The 17,224-nt window shown below is 41.8% G+C and overlaps 1 protein-coding gene across 1 annotated transcript in view; it reads right to left on the reverse strand.

Annotated features, from left to right (window-relative positions):
- Positions 1-17,224, reverse strand: part of LOC115623219 (ecdysone-induced protein 75B) — a 163,405-nt gene that overhangs the window by 17,242 nt on the left and 128,939 nt on the right. The window contains 1 exon segment of the mRNA XM_030517458.1: positions 6,904-7,048. Coding sequence (XP_030373318.1) covers positions 6,904-7,048 — 145 coding nt within the window.

The raw sequence follows: 17,224 nt of genomic DNA on the forward strand, positions 1-17,224 counted from the left end.
AAATGAAAGCAACGCACTGTTTACTGATTTATGTGTGCGTGAATGTGTGTGTGTGTGTGTGATAACAAACATACTTTATGTACTAAACACCAAGTAGTATTGGGCCTGACCTCCTCCTCATAGCCAAATACACTGCAAATGTTGACAGCTTGCTCAATAACAACAACAACAACAACAGCAAACATGAGCTTTATATTCGGACGCACAAACAAACATAAGACCCTGTGCCATATTATTAATTTCTCATCAATGATAACAAACAAGCGAACAAAAAACATGTTTAAATAATTTTAAAAAAAGGTCGCACTCATTTATTTTCATTAATAAAAGCCAATAGCGAGAGCACAGGCAAAAAAAAAGTATTGCAAAAATATATTTTTTTTTGCCTACAAGGGACTGCCATTTTGTTTAATTTGCTGTTGTTGTTTGCAATGCATTGGCTACGCAAATTTTTGATAATTTGAAATAAAAGCGGCGCTTCAAGGCGACAGAAATAGCAACAAAAGCAGCAATTGCAATGTGCAATGTGCTCGGCAGCAGCTCGAAGGCGAATGACCGTGCCTGACCCAAATACAAGTCGCTGCACTCGCTTCTGCCGCTAACGTCGCTGCACTCGCCAACAAAGGCAGCACTCAAAGTCGCAGTCGCCGTTGCCGTTGCAGTCGGAGCAGCGCAGGCGACAAAATGCATGACAAAATAAACGAGCGAAAATTGACAGAGCGACTGAACGTCAATGCGACGCGTCGCTTACGTTGTGCAAAACAAAATGAAATAAATTGCAGCAGCAGCAGCAAGCAGCAGAGCAGCAGAGCAGTAACAACAACAATTTGAAACGAGGCCGAGTGCAATGAACAGCATTCAGTACACGATAAACGAGCAAAATGAGCGACTAAAGTGGAGAGAACAAATGAGAGCGAGAGCAAGAACTTCTCTCGCATTGCAATCGCATGCAAATGCAACAGCAGCTGAGTGCATTTGTAAGGTTCTTCGAAACATATTTCGAACAAGTTTTTCGAACATTGCTGCTGCTGTTGCTGCTGCAGCAGCTACTACTGCTACTGCGACTGCGATGGCGGCGATGTTGCAATGCGAAACCTTCGAGAAATTTTACAAGAGTCGTTGAACTCGTCGCCATCGGTCGTTTAACTCGTATGTGTATGTGTGTGTGTGTGCCCCAAAACGTTGATGTTGATTGGGGCGACGAGGCATTGCAGCAATGTTGGCTGTGGTCGTCGTTGCCGTCGTCGTCGTCGCTGTCGAGCCGACTTGAAACTAGTTTGGCGCCGAGGCATTGAAAAAAGCGAAAGTACATTTTTCTACTGCTGCGGCTGCTGCTGCGGCTCTCGTTGTTGTTGCTGTTGCTGGAGTGAGTGTTGCTGTTGCAGTTGTGGTTGTTGTTGTTGCCACTATACGTATGAGCAATAATTTTTTATTCGCTCGCACGCTCGTTCGCCAGCTCAGAGGTAAATGAACCTTTTGAAGGTTCAACTTGCGTATCAGGCTAGTTAGTTGTTGGTGGCGGCTTGTAAAACAAGTTTGTTACGTTTAGCCGTAGTTGTTGTTGCTGCTTCAGCCGCTGCTGCTGCTGCCAACTTCTTTTCAACATTTGTTTTGCGCTCTTTTCTTTGACGGCGGCAACACGACCAAATTGCAATTTCACCGTTAAACCAAAATTTGTAAGCCAGGTGAAGTCTTCGGCCGTTGTTGCTGCACACGCAATTTTTTTTTTTACCTGTTTATGTAACAACAAAAGCAAAGCAACTTGTCAGGCTGTTGAGTTGTTGCTGTTGTTTGGTTGAGCGGCATGCGTGAAATAATTTCACTTATTTGTGTTACCCTCAAAGTCCGCAAAAAAATAATAAATAAATTGTATAATGGACAACAAATTGTGTGGCAGCTGCACCCACATACAGTATACGACATGTGGGACGGCTATGTTCATCAGCCAGCCAGCAACATTAGCATCAGCAACATTAGGCATCAGCAACATTAGCATCAGCAACATTATTGTGCAGCAGCAGCAGCCTTTGCACTTGCAGGTCATTATTTGCATTTTGTACTTGAAGAACAGCTTAATTATGATACAGAAATCTATGGAGCGTCCTTCCCGCCCACATCCCCGCTAGCTGCTAGCTTTGTGTGTGTGTATCTGTATGAGTGGGTGTGAGTTGTGACCGCCCACATTTATATAAGCGAAAATATAGAGCTCCTTGAACTGTTTGTGCTGACCCCCTCCTAGACTTTGGAGCCCACCGCCCCCCGCCCCAGACACTATTCTGCCACATAACTAAATGCAATGAAAATTGTTGCACAGCCTCGTGAATGCGAACGCCTTCAAACGCCCAACCCAGTGCGCGACCTGCACGTACATACGTAGTTGTTGTTCTTGTTGTTGCTGTTGTTATTGTAAAATTTGTGTAGCCTCCAATATTATTTTAGTCGACAGCGCATGTGAGTGCGAGTGTGTGTGTGTGTGTGTGTGTGTAGCTCTGTCTCTGTGTAGCGCTGGCATTTTAATGTATTTGTAATTGACCTGAATAAAGTTCAAAACACTCGCAGAGGCAGCGACAAGGCGAAATACACAAATATACATGCATATCTACATACGAACGTACATACATATGTATATATACATATGTCTAAATGTCTGTTTGTATGTATGTGTGTGTGTGTGTCTAGCTGCTGTCGTTCTTATTGCTGCTGCTGCTGCTGTTGTTGTTGCTGTGTAGCCTCAAAATAATAATGATTGCGACAACAATAACAACAACAGCAACAAACAGTAGCAACACTCAACGTGTTGTTGCTGCGACTGCATTCATACATACATAGCTACTGTTGTTGTTGTTGTTTTTGCTGCTGCTGCTTATAAATTTGTACATTTTGCCTCCGATAATTGACAATTGTTTGATTATTTTATGTGCGCCGCTGCTTTTGGGACAACAGCGAACAGCCAACAACTAATTGCTGCTGCTTCTAGTTTCTGTTAGCATTGTTGTTGTGGCACACAATGATTGCAACGTGCAGCGTTTGTAGAATGTGTTCACTTTTCGATTGTGGGTTGCCATTTCGATTGTAATAATTGAAACATGCAATTTGACATTGATAGAAACAGAAAGGGCGTAATCGATCTATAACTCAGTTGTGTGGAGTCTTATAATGGAGAATTTTCATTCCAATTCATTCTTGTACTCTATTTTTGACAAATAGGGATTTCAAATTTGAAATACATTTCAAATATTCTAATTAATTAACAATAATATGCAAAAGAAATACATTTAAAAAATATATCAGCTTATTCGCATAGCCTTCAATATTTATTTTTAGCTTTGGAGAATGAAGCTCCAAAATAAATACCACATTCATATTTAAAGAACAACACTTAATGCTTAAATAAATACTTGAGAAGTGACCTCGCCTAGCTGGCGCTAGGTGCTAGGCGCTTTGCCCAGCGCCAAATGTGGTGCCTGGTGCTGCCTTTTTATTTGATATTTATGTGCATGGCAGCTAACAAGAAATTTGCAGCTTACATCCACATCTACAGACACACAGAAATACTGAAATACAGAAATACAGACATACGTACATGCACACATGTGCTTGCATTTGCATGCATTTACTTTCAATTTGCTTAGCCTCGCGCTAATTTAAGTTCATTTCAATTAAAATAAACAACAAACAACTACATAAACAACAGCAGCGCCAGCGCGATATGAAAATATCGCACAACATGCAAATGCTAAATCAAAAAGCAACAAATATTAAAATGTTCTACATCAATTTAAACAATTCCAAAAATCACATTTAAAAGTGTAGCGCGTTCCACGCTGCGTATGACTGATAAATTTCTCAAATGCACAGATATATTTGTAGATATTTATACATATGTACATATGTATGTACATATGTCTAATGTGCAGTACTTATTGTACTTTAAAGATTTGGTTCGTTTTGATTTCGTTTGCTTCGTTTTGCACTTGCATTTCGTACGGAGTCCAATTTTGTTTACTATCAGTGAGGCGTGCACGCACACTCATTTACCCATTCACTTACTCTCTCGCTCGCACACTCATTCAATCACTCTCTCTCTCTCACATACGCACGCATGCACGCACCGATGTTCCACCTTCACTGTCAGGCAAGCGCCATGATTGTCGTTGTCGTCGTCGCCCTCGCTATCACCTTAAAACTAAATGCCTGACGGCCCCGTCCCTGCGCCGTCTCTGATGGACTCGCTGGCTGACCCAGTTTTCGCCGCACGTCAGTCGCGGCGGTCAATGAACTGAGCAATGAACGAGAGAGCTGGCGAGGTTGAAGCGACGCAACCAACGATGGGCGGGCGCATTTTTAAGAGGGGGGACCAAGTGTGGGGAGTACGGGAGATTGCCTCGTTTGCTGGCTCGTGTTTGTTTGTTGCCTTTTTTTCTATCATACAAACATACATACATGCATACATTTATTTTTGGGGGCGCTCTATGCAAGACTCTAGTGTATGGTTGTATGTTTGTGTGTTTGCGCTAAATTTCAGTTTCGTTTTCATTTGACGTTTGCTGTGCGCTCTTTTTTTTCAAATGTCTTGCGTTATTTAGGTGTATTTGTAATAGCAAACAACAAGAGACAAACACACACTCACATAGATGTAAGGCAATAGTGTGAATTGTGGCAGCAAAATGGCGCCTTTTACTGTAGAGACTGCCAAAAGAAATTATGAAAGCGAAAAAAGAAAGTGTTTCGAAATCAAAACGCAATAGCAACAACAAACAAATTGTTATTATATGTATGTTGTCTCAATTTTGATTTTTGTCTTTTTTTTTTATTGTGTCGCTTGTCGCCAAGAAAGTGAAAGTAGTTTGTGTATACGCTTGGTATTTCTTTTCGGGCTATGTTTAAACAATCACAGCCTTGCGTTTGCATATTGAAAAGCAAAATAAAGCAACAGCAACAAAAAATTATAAATATTGCGGCTGCATTTTTCTAGGTCAACGGCAATGTTGGTGCTGCTTGGTTTTATAACTGTAAATTTTTTTGAAGCAAGGCAACCCCTCGACATCATCGTTAACGTCAACATCAACGTCGACGTGAACGTCAGCGTCAGCGTCAGCGTCGAGGCTGCCGACGTCTCTGGCCTTTTTGCATGAAATTAATTCTCCTTGAAAGATAAGGCAATGGCATGGCGTCTGCGTCGCAGTCGGAGTCGCCGCCGCAGCTAACTGCGCGCGCAACATTAAAATAGCACACGGTCATTTTTATTATAAACAATTCGAAATTTTGTGCGAGCTCGCCGTCGTCATCGTCGCCATTATTGTTGTTGCTAGCTGTGTTTTTGGGTTTTCATGGCGCTTTTTTCCTTCTTCTTTTTTTGGGGTCAGGCATTTTGTTTTGTTGGCAGGCTAACTTATTTTTGGCATAAACTATGCAAAGAACTAGTTCAAGGATGCAGAGCAGTTGGCTGCTATTGACTGAAATGATGCGCAAGGCACTTAAAGTTTGAATCAAAGGTTTTCTAGTTCTTTATCATGAAATTGAATGTGTACATAAGTACATGTGTATGTACACATACATATGCATGTATGTATATGTGCGTACATATTTGGAAACTTAAAATCTAATCCATCAATTACAAAACAACACGCAGGCCAGCAAGAAACAATAGCAATACCAAAATATTACGCATACGCAATGTCTGCTGGCAGGCATACAAAACAAGCCCAACACACTACAACACGCTACAACAACAGCAGACAAATAACCGTTTCTTCGTCTTTCTCCATGCAAACTCACTCACGCGCTCTCACTCACACACTCCAACTACAGCTTGTCTCTTCTTCTTTTTCTTCTTGTATGCGCCACTTTCGTTTTCACTGCAGCAGCGACAGCAACAGCAACAACAAGACCCAAAGCAGGAAGAAGCAGCAGAAGTCAATGAACGACGTCAACTTTGCTTTATTACAGCAGCGAGCACCAGAGCTGCCAAAAAAGAGAGTGCAGCCATACATGTGAGAGTATGGGGTATTGCTGTTGTTGTTGTTGGTGTTGCTGTTTTTGCTGCTGCTTTCATAATCAACGACAATGCGCGACAGCATTTCCTGCGCTTAATTTAAACAAATTATTACAAAATTTAATAATAGCAAATGGAGCAGAGCACCAAAAAGAGCGCAAAACAGCAAGATAGAGAGCGTGCCTGTATATTTACGAGTATATAGCACACAGGCTGACTGACTCACTGGCTGGCTGGCTGACTGACTGACTGACTGACTGGCCTCGTCGCTTGCTCGGCTGCTGCTGGCTGCTTTAAAATTTGGGTTAAGTGCGTTCATTCAACTTTTAACACCATTTCGTAAGCAATCGCTGGCTTTTGTTGCTGTTGTTGTTGAAGCTGCTCCCATTTATCATGCGGGTGTTGTTGAAGAATTTGTTTAAACAAGCAAAACAATCAAATAAAATGAAAAAAGCATAACAAAATTGTTTTTGCTTTTGTTTTTTTTAATTTTCCTTTGCTTTTTCGGCTCCCAACAGCAACAACTTTTACTTTGCCGTGAAATCGCGCGCGGTTATAGTTTGTTGCAACACACATACACACACTCACACAATGTTAAATTTTGTTCATGGCTGGTCAATGAACTCATAGCTCGCTACGTTCGTTTGATTCGTTCGGCTCGTTTGTCTGATTCGTTCGTTTCGTTTCGTTGCTTTTCGTTTTGCTTCGTGTTTCTAATGGCGTCTGTGTGTGCATGTATGTGTGTGTGTGTGTCTGCGTATGTGGGGGGTTCGTTTATGACTCTGACTGATTGTTAATAATTTGGCTACACACACTACACACATTCCCCAACTATTTTGCATAGCTTGGAGTGAGTGCACTCACTATAGAGAGTAATTGAGAGAAAATAAAAGGCGGTCGGTACTCACCATCGCGACTCATGCCAACGGCAATACATTTTTTCAGGCGACAATATTGGCAACGATTGCGATTGATGCGCAAAATGCTGCACTGCTGGTTCTTGGTGCATGGGCGATATTGGATCTTCTGCTGAATGGAGCGTCGGAAGAAGCCCTGTAATTAAAGAAAGTAAATACAATTATTAATAAAAGTAATTTGCATTTATAGCTTAATGTTATTTATGCGATTATTTCATATTAAAGTGCTAGGGGTTTTTTAGAAAGATTCTATTTTCATCATCATGTCATTAATTCAAAATAAATTGAGTAAAGAAATTACTAAAAGCAGTTTGGAAACAGTAAGAGTGTTTTTATTTGGACACCTACATCACTCTTCTCATTGACATCTTCAGCGGCTTTATTGTTGCCACTGCCACTGCTGTTGTTGTTGCTGAGCGCCGTTTCCAGATTCTCATCAAACTTCTGACACAGGTAGTTCAAGGTGGATGCCTCCAAGCGCTGGTGATGCTGCTCGCACAGCTCATCATCGCAGCCCGAATCCTGGGCATCCATATCCTCCAGCTGATGATGCTGATGGTGTGGCTGACAATCGCAGATGGCGGCAGCAACTTCTTCGTCGCTGCTGCTGTTGTTGTTGCAGGTGCAGCTGCCGACGGCATTTGACAACGATTGTGTGCTCGAGTTGCTCAGCAGGGAGCAATTGCTGTCTGAGCTGTCACGCCTCTGTTGTTGTTGCTGTTGTTGCTGCTGCTGCGTTTGTTGCATCAACAAATTGGCAATCTCCTTGTGGGTTTGCGCCGAGAACGGACTATCACAATGCAATTGACTGTGCAGGTGTTGCTGTGCCTGATGCATCTTGTTGCTGGTGGGTGCAACAGTTGCTGTTGCTTCTGCTGCCGTGGCCTTGTCTTCTGATTGCTGCTGCTGCTGCTGTGGTTGCTCCACAGTTGTCTGTTGTTGTTGCTGCTCTAGCTCGCGCTGCTTTAGCTCACGGGCATAGCGTATTTTCTTCCAGGGACACTGATATTGCTCATAGCCCTCACCAGCTGTTGATGTGGTTGACTTGTTATCAGCGGCAGCAACTGTTGCTGATGCTGCATCTGTTACTGCTGCTTTGGGAGGCATGTCATCGTCGCTGTTGGCACAGTCCTCATCGATGCCTGACTCGCTGTCATTTTTGGCGCTTAGATCAACGCATGGCTTTGGTGGCTGCTGTTGTTGTTGTTGTTTCTGTTCCTGCTGCTGCTGCTGCTGCGTGAGCAGCACGACTATTTGTTGATGCTGCTGCTGCTGCTGACTAATACTATTTGTCTGGTTACTGTTACTGTTATTGGTGGTGGTTGTCTTTACTAATGTTGCAGGTGTTGTTTGTACGAGCAGTTGAGGCAGCAGAGCGCCTGTCGGCTGCGGTGTCGACGTTGGTGGCGGTGGCGGCGCTGTTGCTGCATCATTTTTCAGTCTTTTGCGTTGTTGCGGCGGCAGTTGATGCTGCTGCTGATGATGTTGCTGCTGCAGGTAAACAATTTGTCTGGCTTGCGGTGCCGCCGCTGTCTTTGTTTGCTGTTTGCTAAGCGGCGCTGATTCCAGCAGCTTGACCAGCGCCGAATGTTGTTGCTTTAGCTGTTGGCTCTTCACTTGCTGCTGCTGCTGCTGTTGTTGTTGATGTTGCTGTTGCTGCGCAGCTGCAGTGGCCACAATATGCACATTGTTAGCGCCGGCGGGTGTTAGCAGCACAATCGTTGTAGTCTGCTGCTGTTGTTGCTGCTGAAAATGTTGCTGTTGCTGCTGCTGCGGCTGATGTTGTTGCTGTTGCTGGACCGCGGCCATTTCTTGCATTGCACAAACCATAATTTACGATTAATTTTTTATGAATTTTTTTGGTTTTAGAATGACACTTGAACTATGTTGTTGTTGTGGTTGTTGCTGCTGATGCTGCTGCTGCTGCTTACTACAATTTGCTAATAAGGAACATTTCTTTGCTTTGATTTCAATTTGTTTCACTTCATTTGAATAATATCGGAAATACTTGTGTTGCGCCTTAGTGGCAAACTTTATTCTTGTTATATTTCTTCTGTGTTGGAATTTGAGCGCCAAAAGCGCCTGAGGCACAAGAGAACTGAACTCTCTTCTTTTCAGATTATTCGTATGCGATCTTGACGATGTCTTTGTTAAATCACTTGATTGGCTTCTTCACTCACAAAAATAATAAATATAGTAATAATTTGTATACTTTTTATATTTATGGTATTTTATAATGGGTGTATTGTTTAGTTTAGCGTATTCTGCTTTTTATTTCGCGCGCTTTTCTTGCTCTGCACAACCGCTGCCTACGACGAGCAATTTGCGAATGAAAGCAGCGTCGCTCCACAATGTGTGGAGTAGCCGACGAAAACGATGACGACGTTGGCGCTCGAGGGAGCCCGCTCTCTCGCTCACCTCTCTCTGTTTGCTCTCTCATATGGTGCATAAGTCTGTGGTGCAGTGGTCGGGTTGCTCGTTGCGTGGCGCTGCCAACCTCGCGCTACATTTTGTTTTTATTTTTGTTGTGAGTAGTTTTTTGTGTGCCAACTGAGGACATTCACTCCGTCGCTGACGCTAGCGTCGCAGTTGCGTTGCGACGTTGGCAGCTAACAATAGAGGAGCTACGCAAATGCATTTGGCGCTGAAGTTTTTGTTGCTGTTGCTATTTATTTAGTGTGGGGGCGCCTCGTATTTCTGCCCCTTCTGGTGCTGGTGGTGCTGGTGCTACCTTTTGTTGTCAACAATTCTTGGAACGCCTACAGATTTCAGGTAGCTGCCACCTGACTGATCAGCTTTGTTTGATAACACAGAAAGCAACAACAATGCGTACAATATATAGAAAAAGAGCAACAAATTACAGACAGTGCAGCGCGTGGGAGGAGGAGGATCTGTTGTTGTTGCTGCTGCTGTTGCTGCTGCGGCTTGACAGGTAGTCGATTGTTCCACTTGGGTATATTGTGTGTGTTGATAAATGAGTGACAAATAAGATTAATTGATATTGAGTGGGCACAACAGGCGGCCCAGAAATGGTAGTGAGGGTGTTTGGTGAGTGCGGATCAACGAATATGACAGCCATAAGTGGACTTACATATGTACATAGATTTGGAGCGATGTTTTTTTTATTAGATGGATGATAGCACTTTCTTTTTGGGTCGTAAAAACTATTTTAATGCAGCCACTAGAAATGATAATAATACGCACTGCTTTAAAAATGCAAGACAAGGCAAGCAGTGTTATCAATGCTTTATGGTTAGCGATTGGAAAAGGATATAAATAGCTAAGTAAATCATATTGCCAAGAGGTTTAACATATTTATAAAGGACAGATTGGTTCTACCACAGAAAATTCGACAGAAGACATTAAATAATATCAATTATTGCTATATGATGCAGTGGTCTTATCTGGCGAGTCTCTGATATGCTTCCATTTCTAGGTTACAAATTATAAATCAGAAAATAAAAAACAAAAAACGAAAATGTAAATGAAACGGTTACTAGCAAAAATGTCAATTGTACAACATTTGTCGGCATTTGAATAGCTTCAGAACTGGCGGAAAAAATAGCTAAATTTGCAAAACAGCAGACGTAAAGAGAAATTAAACATATTATTTAATAGTTTCTTTTTCTATAGAGCGACATGTACTACAAAAGCCTATAACGTTGATGCTTCGTTATTAATAATATTAAATAATATTTCTACTGTGTGTGCGCGCGCTCTGTTTTTGAGGCCAAACGCAAAGCAAAACGCAAAGACACCACTCCCCAACAACACCAACAGCAACAACACGTCCACTGTCTTTGTTGCTACTCTCTCACTCGCACCAGCACAGATAGCTGGCTACGTAACCAAAAAGCCCCCTCAACGACGACGTCAATGCTGTCACTGACTCTGTTGCTGTCGTCGCCGCTGCTGCCTTTGCCTTCGTTTGAGCATAAGCAATACACATAATGCGACGGCATCGGCAGAAGCAGCGACTGCGACGCAGAGGTTGGCTGACTGGCTGGCTGGCTGACTGGCTGGTAGTTTAGTTCAACGAACCCGCCATTGTCGTGACCCACTTTTCGGTCAGCTACCTCCAAATGTGGAGCTCTCGCATAACGTACAAACGTACGCGAACTCGAACCGAGCGAACAAACGAGAAACTGAGTGAGCGAACGAAACGAAACGAGTGGTGGCCAATGGCCGATGTTCGTCGTTGTTGTTCGTCGTGCATTTGGCGCTCTCAATTGCTCGGTCGTTCGTTTGTCGGTTGCATTTGCATGCGAATTCGTTGCTGCTGCACTTTGTTGTTGCTGCAGCGTTGCAAGCCTTTGGTTTGGCTTTTTAGCTTGACGGCGGCAGAGCAGAGTTCATTTGAGCTCGCGGTCGGTCAACGACACAGAAACCTCAGCCACTGAGGCATTCAACGGACATTCTCTGGGGCTTGCGGGGGCGGCATTTTGGACATGTATGAAAAAAAAACGAGCTAAGAAGTTACCTTCGTTCCCGGCCAAGCTATGAATGTGCTTACAGCAAAAATGTTACTCCTCCATGGTCATGGGTCTCGAACTATAAATCCTACCTTGTTCGTACTATCTGATCTTTGATTATCATATTTATAAGCAATATCAGGATGGGTACATTGGGAATTTCCGATCATATATATATGTACATATGTAAGTAATTATGTACCTACGTATATCATGCTTCTTTAGGCTTATTAAAAATGTACGCACCAGAAACGGCATACTTTTACACTTTTAAGTATAATAATAGTAGTGTTTAAGGAAATATTTTGAAAGGCAACAATTGTACATTCGTTGCTTATTTAGCAGATTTTTATTGAGATAGGTTCGAGAATTGGGTTGCCCTAAATTGTAGACTATGCAGCGTTTATATGTGCATAATATCCGTATTACATTCGGCTGGAAGTCATTGAACTAACTCAACTAATCACATATAGTACACGTATAATATAGAAATGTGCTTTATTATGTAATTTAATCAGAATTAATTCAACAATTTACCGCCATTGCCTGCCCCAGAGTGCCGACCGAGAGTTCAATGCACCAACGACCAACTACAATTAGTCGCCCGCCCCCTCACTCACTCGCTCGCTAACTCACTCAGCCAACACACAAACGAACTTCAAGCCACAAACAAATACACGAAGTCAAGCTTGTTTTTTTCTGCAATGCTAAAAGAACTTTCGGGAACAGCTGTGCCAATTTACAAGAGCTAACGCTCTCTCTCTCTCTCTCTCTCTGTGTTGTCTCTCTTGTGAGGAGGAGCTCTCTCGCAACGTGGCTGCCAAATGTGAATGAACTCTGTTGGCTGCGCTGCAGTTACGCGGGCAATGCGAATAACAAGTTTCAAAAGAAAGTGAGAGCATTTCACACAACAACACATACACACACACAAACGCACGTAAACGAACCAGTTGTCGAAATATGTGTGAGTATTTTGCGCCAACGTCATGCAGCGTAGCGTAGCGTTGGCCCCACTGCCCCCCGCCCCATTCTATTTACTCAACACATCAATTTTGGACTTGTGTGTGCCTGCGTTGTCTCTTTTTTGAATGATCCGCGTTGTCATCGTTATCGTCATCGTCGGCATCGTCATCATCGTGTGGATCATTTGGGCATAGGGGGAGAGCATTCATTATATGGCACACTTCATTGTTTGCTTCTTAATGCTTGTTCTGTTGTTAAAAGAATTTTCTGGCTATTTGGGCGGCTTAACACAACTCACCCATGGCACATTTGTAGTCAAATTTTTTCAATGATCATCGAATGGGTGAGCGAGCGCGCCCATGAAGTGTGTGGCAATCCCTTATAGCCAGAGAGCAGCAACAACTCATGAATGAATCGTTTGAGTTCTATATTCAATATTCGATAGCTGAAGGCAGTCTGTTGGGCCTCTGCCCACATTACCTGCTGCGATCAATTTAATGGATTGTTCGATCGATTGCCCTGTTCGGTTCGGTTGGGTACTTGACACATATTTTTATTTTGTTTATATGTTTGTGGATACTTGAATGTCTGATCTCTTATGAAACTCTTATATTGAAGCTACTGTCGGAACTTGACATCGCTCAGCTAACTGCCGAAATGGGCACAAGTGCTCTTGAAAGATCCAAGTCCAGCAAAAGTAGCTCGCAGAAGAATATTGATGGTGTTTTTGGTCTCTTCTTATTTAGAATTCGGGCAATACCGAAACTTAACCAAACAAATAACATTAAACGAGCATTCCTTTCAGATTAGCAACAGCTATAGAGTTGGCAGACTTGCTACTAAATTATTATTTTAAAATCGTTTGGACCACTTTTGAGCATATCAGGAGGAGTTTTTATCAATTCTTAACAATACGTCGCGGTTTAGTCATCATAAGTCCAATGAAAGGCGCCACAAATCACTTACAATCTTATCATGTCACAGCCCAATGTGTTAAGTCAGCGACGAACGTCCGCCATTATTAAGCCCATTTACCTGGCTCAGCGCCAGCGCCAGCACCATTGAGGCGTCATCGGTTTGTGTACTATAGTTGAGGAGCTTGGGGATCGCAGCTCTCGACTGTAGCTGTCTGTGTCCAATGAGTAAGCAATTAGCACGTGCTTGGCCACACCGACGAACAGAAACAGAACGGTGAGACGGGGAGTGGAGAGGAGGGAGAAGTGCCCATAGACCCCACACCCGGAACAGCTTTATGACGCCTCACTGTAAGTCGGCGTTCGTCATGCTTTTCAGCACAGTTTATATGACAGTCGAGCGTGTTGTCTGCCATGAGTTATTGACAGTAAGCTGCCAGAATTTCTAATACAAGTATGTATGTACATGTTTGGCGATGAGGCACGCCAGAATCTTTGGCCATATTTCAAAGCTCAGTGGTCAGTGAGGAGTCGGGTAACGTCATTAAGTCAACTGGCCAGCAATTAGTTTAGGAAAATATGTACAATAAATAAATTATGCTCAAGTTACCAGCGTACGCAGCCTTCGCTCGACGCACATTTGGGTCAAAGTTCATCGCACTTCTGCTCGTGCCGTGTGCAAGGATATGCCAGGACGCTTTTCTTTCCTTCTGTTCTATCAGCCACCCCTAAAAACGCAGTCAAGTGGCAGTTGCGTCGAAGGCAGCTTCGTCATATACATATATGTACATACATATAGTACATATATACTCGTCGTAGTAGTAAAAAGCGACACGAGGTCAGACGCACGTAGGCAGGCGCAAAAGCACCAAACAACCCCCACGCATAGATATGTGCATACCTATGTATAAATATGTATGTGTGCGAGTATATTGCCCGACCGCCCAGTTTTGGCCTCGCGCTCATTGACGTCACGAACTGCCACAGCAGCTTCTGCTGAGTTCGTTCAACTTTGCGGCTCATGGTCGCTTGCATTATGTACATATGTATATATGTATATATATTCTCTATATATAAAATGTGTTGTTGTTGCTGTACTAGTAGCTGTTGTTGTTATTGTTATTGTTGTTGTTGAGGGCAGTGCAGGAGACAATCAAACTATGCTTGGGCGCACAGACCCAGCGCACAAATACTAGAAAATCGCATTTCAGTTTTGGGCAACAACAGGAAATTGGTTAACAAAATTGTGCCTGAACTTGCCAGGCTAGGTGGGTGTAAATAGAGGAGATGAAGGATATTTGTTGTGGCCTACCAAACTAATCAACTAGTCGCAATACAATACAAATATCCGAAGGCCAGCTAATCAATATTTATAGCAATTAGGGTAATAAAATAATGGGTTCAAGCAAAAAACTAATCACCATCACTAGTTAAGCTTTATTTATGGAATAATGGAAAATGCAGATATTAATATGGGCAATAGGCAAACCATATGAATTGAGACACAAATTATTAGTTTATGATTTGCATAATGGTATGATGTAGGACTCAGCTAAGTTCTAATTCGTTGTGAATATTGAAACCTCAGCAAATAATTGAAATATATGTATTACTCTCCTTTTAAATATTTAGAAAGGGATTGTGCTGAATTTAATGATTGTAGATACAGCTGAACCGATTTTTACAATCTCGCCGAAAGATACCTACTACAAGTATATATCCCATCTTACTTTTTTATTTATATTAAATTTATTGTTGCTGCTCTATCTCTCAATAAAATAAAGTTCCTAACGTCCTTAAAATACAACGATAGTGCTAACCGTCTGTGTTTCGTTTATTTAACTAATCAGTAGTTTTAATAATTTTACTCAACAGTGTCTCAATAGAGTCCCGAATATGCACCTTTTTAAGAACTTTCCAATACAATATTTATGCTTATTATAAGCATGTTACGGGAAACTTATCTCATGCGTTAAGTTTAAACAATAAGGCGTATGATTATCATTGTTTTGTTTGGTAAACAAACACGTTGTTGTCCCAGTTATATTGATTTCCTCGAAATCGTAACTGAATAGTTACTCATACAGACACGTACATATATATATATATATATATGTAATACATACATATGTAAGTAAATATAAACAAACACATTAATCAAACATAAGTGTCCCATAATCGACGACAGTAGAAAGAATTGGTAAGACGGCAGCAAAGCCCAAACCTTTTATAGTGAACTGACAACTTCATTAACTTGGCAATAAAACAAAAAGTTGTAGGTATACTATCCACACACACACACACACACACACGCACACATCGAAACCTTGTATGTCAATACACTCCCCAACTGACAGATAGCTGGACAAGTCAAAAATTGGAAAAAAGAAATCATATTGAACTCTCGAGTATTGAAGTGTGGAGCAGCGGAAATACCTTTCACATTTCAAAAACGCGGTCCCAAAGCGAAACGAAGGGCAAGCCAAAGAAGAAGAAGAAGAACAAGAAGAAGATACTGAAACCAAAAATGGCAGAATGGTCTTATGGTTGTGGGAAAGGAAGAGGGATGCACAGGGACTTGCAGCAGAGCAGCAGCACATGGCGTCGTCTGAGCGCCCAAAAAAATATGCGGGCATGTATGTATGTATGTACTCGTACTATATAGAGGCAGGCTCAGACCGAACTCGGACAGTGCAACAATAGCAACAACAACACGAACGAAAGGCATTGAGGACATTGCACTGCAATAACCTTAAAAGAAGGCGATGAAGAAGAAGAAGCAGCAGCAGCTCCAGCTGCAGCAGCAGAGCAACTAATTCAGAGCTGCGGATGGCAAAAGAGCACAAGCATAGAGAGCAATAAAGTGCACCGGGACACGTGCTCCCTCGCTCTCTCTCTCTCTCTCTCTCCCTCGTCCTCTCTCTATTTCTATTTCCTTGGCTTGGCGCACAGCAAACTAACGTGCACTTTTTGCTCAAGCAAATGAGTGGCTGGGCAGTGGTAGTGTGGTCGGTACTGGGGGCTGGTTGTGGGTGGGTCTGCGTGTGCGTGTGAATCTGCCCAGAACTTTCGTTGCACAGTGGTTCGCAACAGCGGCAGAGCGAATGTGATCCACTGTGCACAGCATTAGTTAATTTTTTGTGGACATCGTCCATGTGCTAATTACTAATTATTTATGATGGAAATGAATTTTAATGAATAGTTCTTTTTTGCATTTATTTATTTTTCCAATTTAAACTAATATCCCTTCATGAATTTGCTGGACATCGTCCATGTGCTGTTACCAATTATTTATAATGGAAATTAATTTTAATGAATATTTATTTTTTTGTTGCATTTATTTATTTTTCTAATTTAAACATATCGTAAGAGTTAATATCCCATCATGAATTTGCTGGACATCGTCCATGTGCTGTTACCAATTATTTATATTGGAAATGAATTTTAATGAATATTTATTTTTTGCAATTATTTATTTTTCCAATTTAAACACATCGTAAGAGTTAATATCCCTTCATAAATATGCTTTTTTGCACTAAATTAATTATATAAATTGTGATTTAATTGTTTTAAACACTTTTTATAAAATGGTAATAGAAATATTTAAATATGTGTGGCTCTGAACATTCAAATATTATTATTTTTTCAATTGACTGCAGAGGACTGGCTTTTAAGTATTAAAGGTAAAAGCATTCTTTGCTATCAAAGCGCTTTTTTTTTATAGTCAACTTGTTAGGCATTTCTTGCTGTTGGGCAAATATTCGATTCAATTATCGTATCAGGTGTTTGTAGAATTAGCTTCAAATTTGCATGCCACGTTTCTGTGACTGCTGTTGCATTTTATTTGCAAATATAAAGTAGCCGTCGTGTATGCCATTATGCGAAAATATTGCCTTGTAACTGCAAATGTGTTGTGAAGGAGAAGGAGAGTGGAATGAAGACATACTTGTATGTATGTATGTA

The sequence above is a fragment of the Scaptodrosophila lebanonensis genome, unplaced genomic scaffold (genome assembly GCF_003285725.1).
Source record: "Scaptodrosophila lebanonensis strain 11010-0011.00,11010-0021.00 unplaced genomic scaffold, SlebRS2 tig00000043-arrow-pilon, whole genome shotgun sequence".
Taxonomy (NCBI): Eukaryota; Metazoa; Arthropoda; class Insecta; order Diptera; family Drosophilidae; genus Scaptodrosophila; species Scaptodrosophila lebanonensis.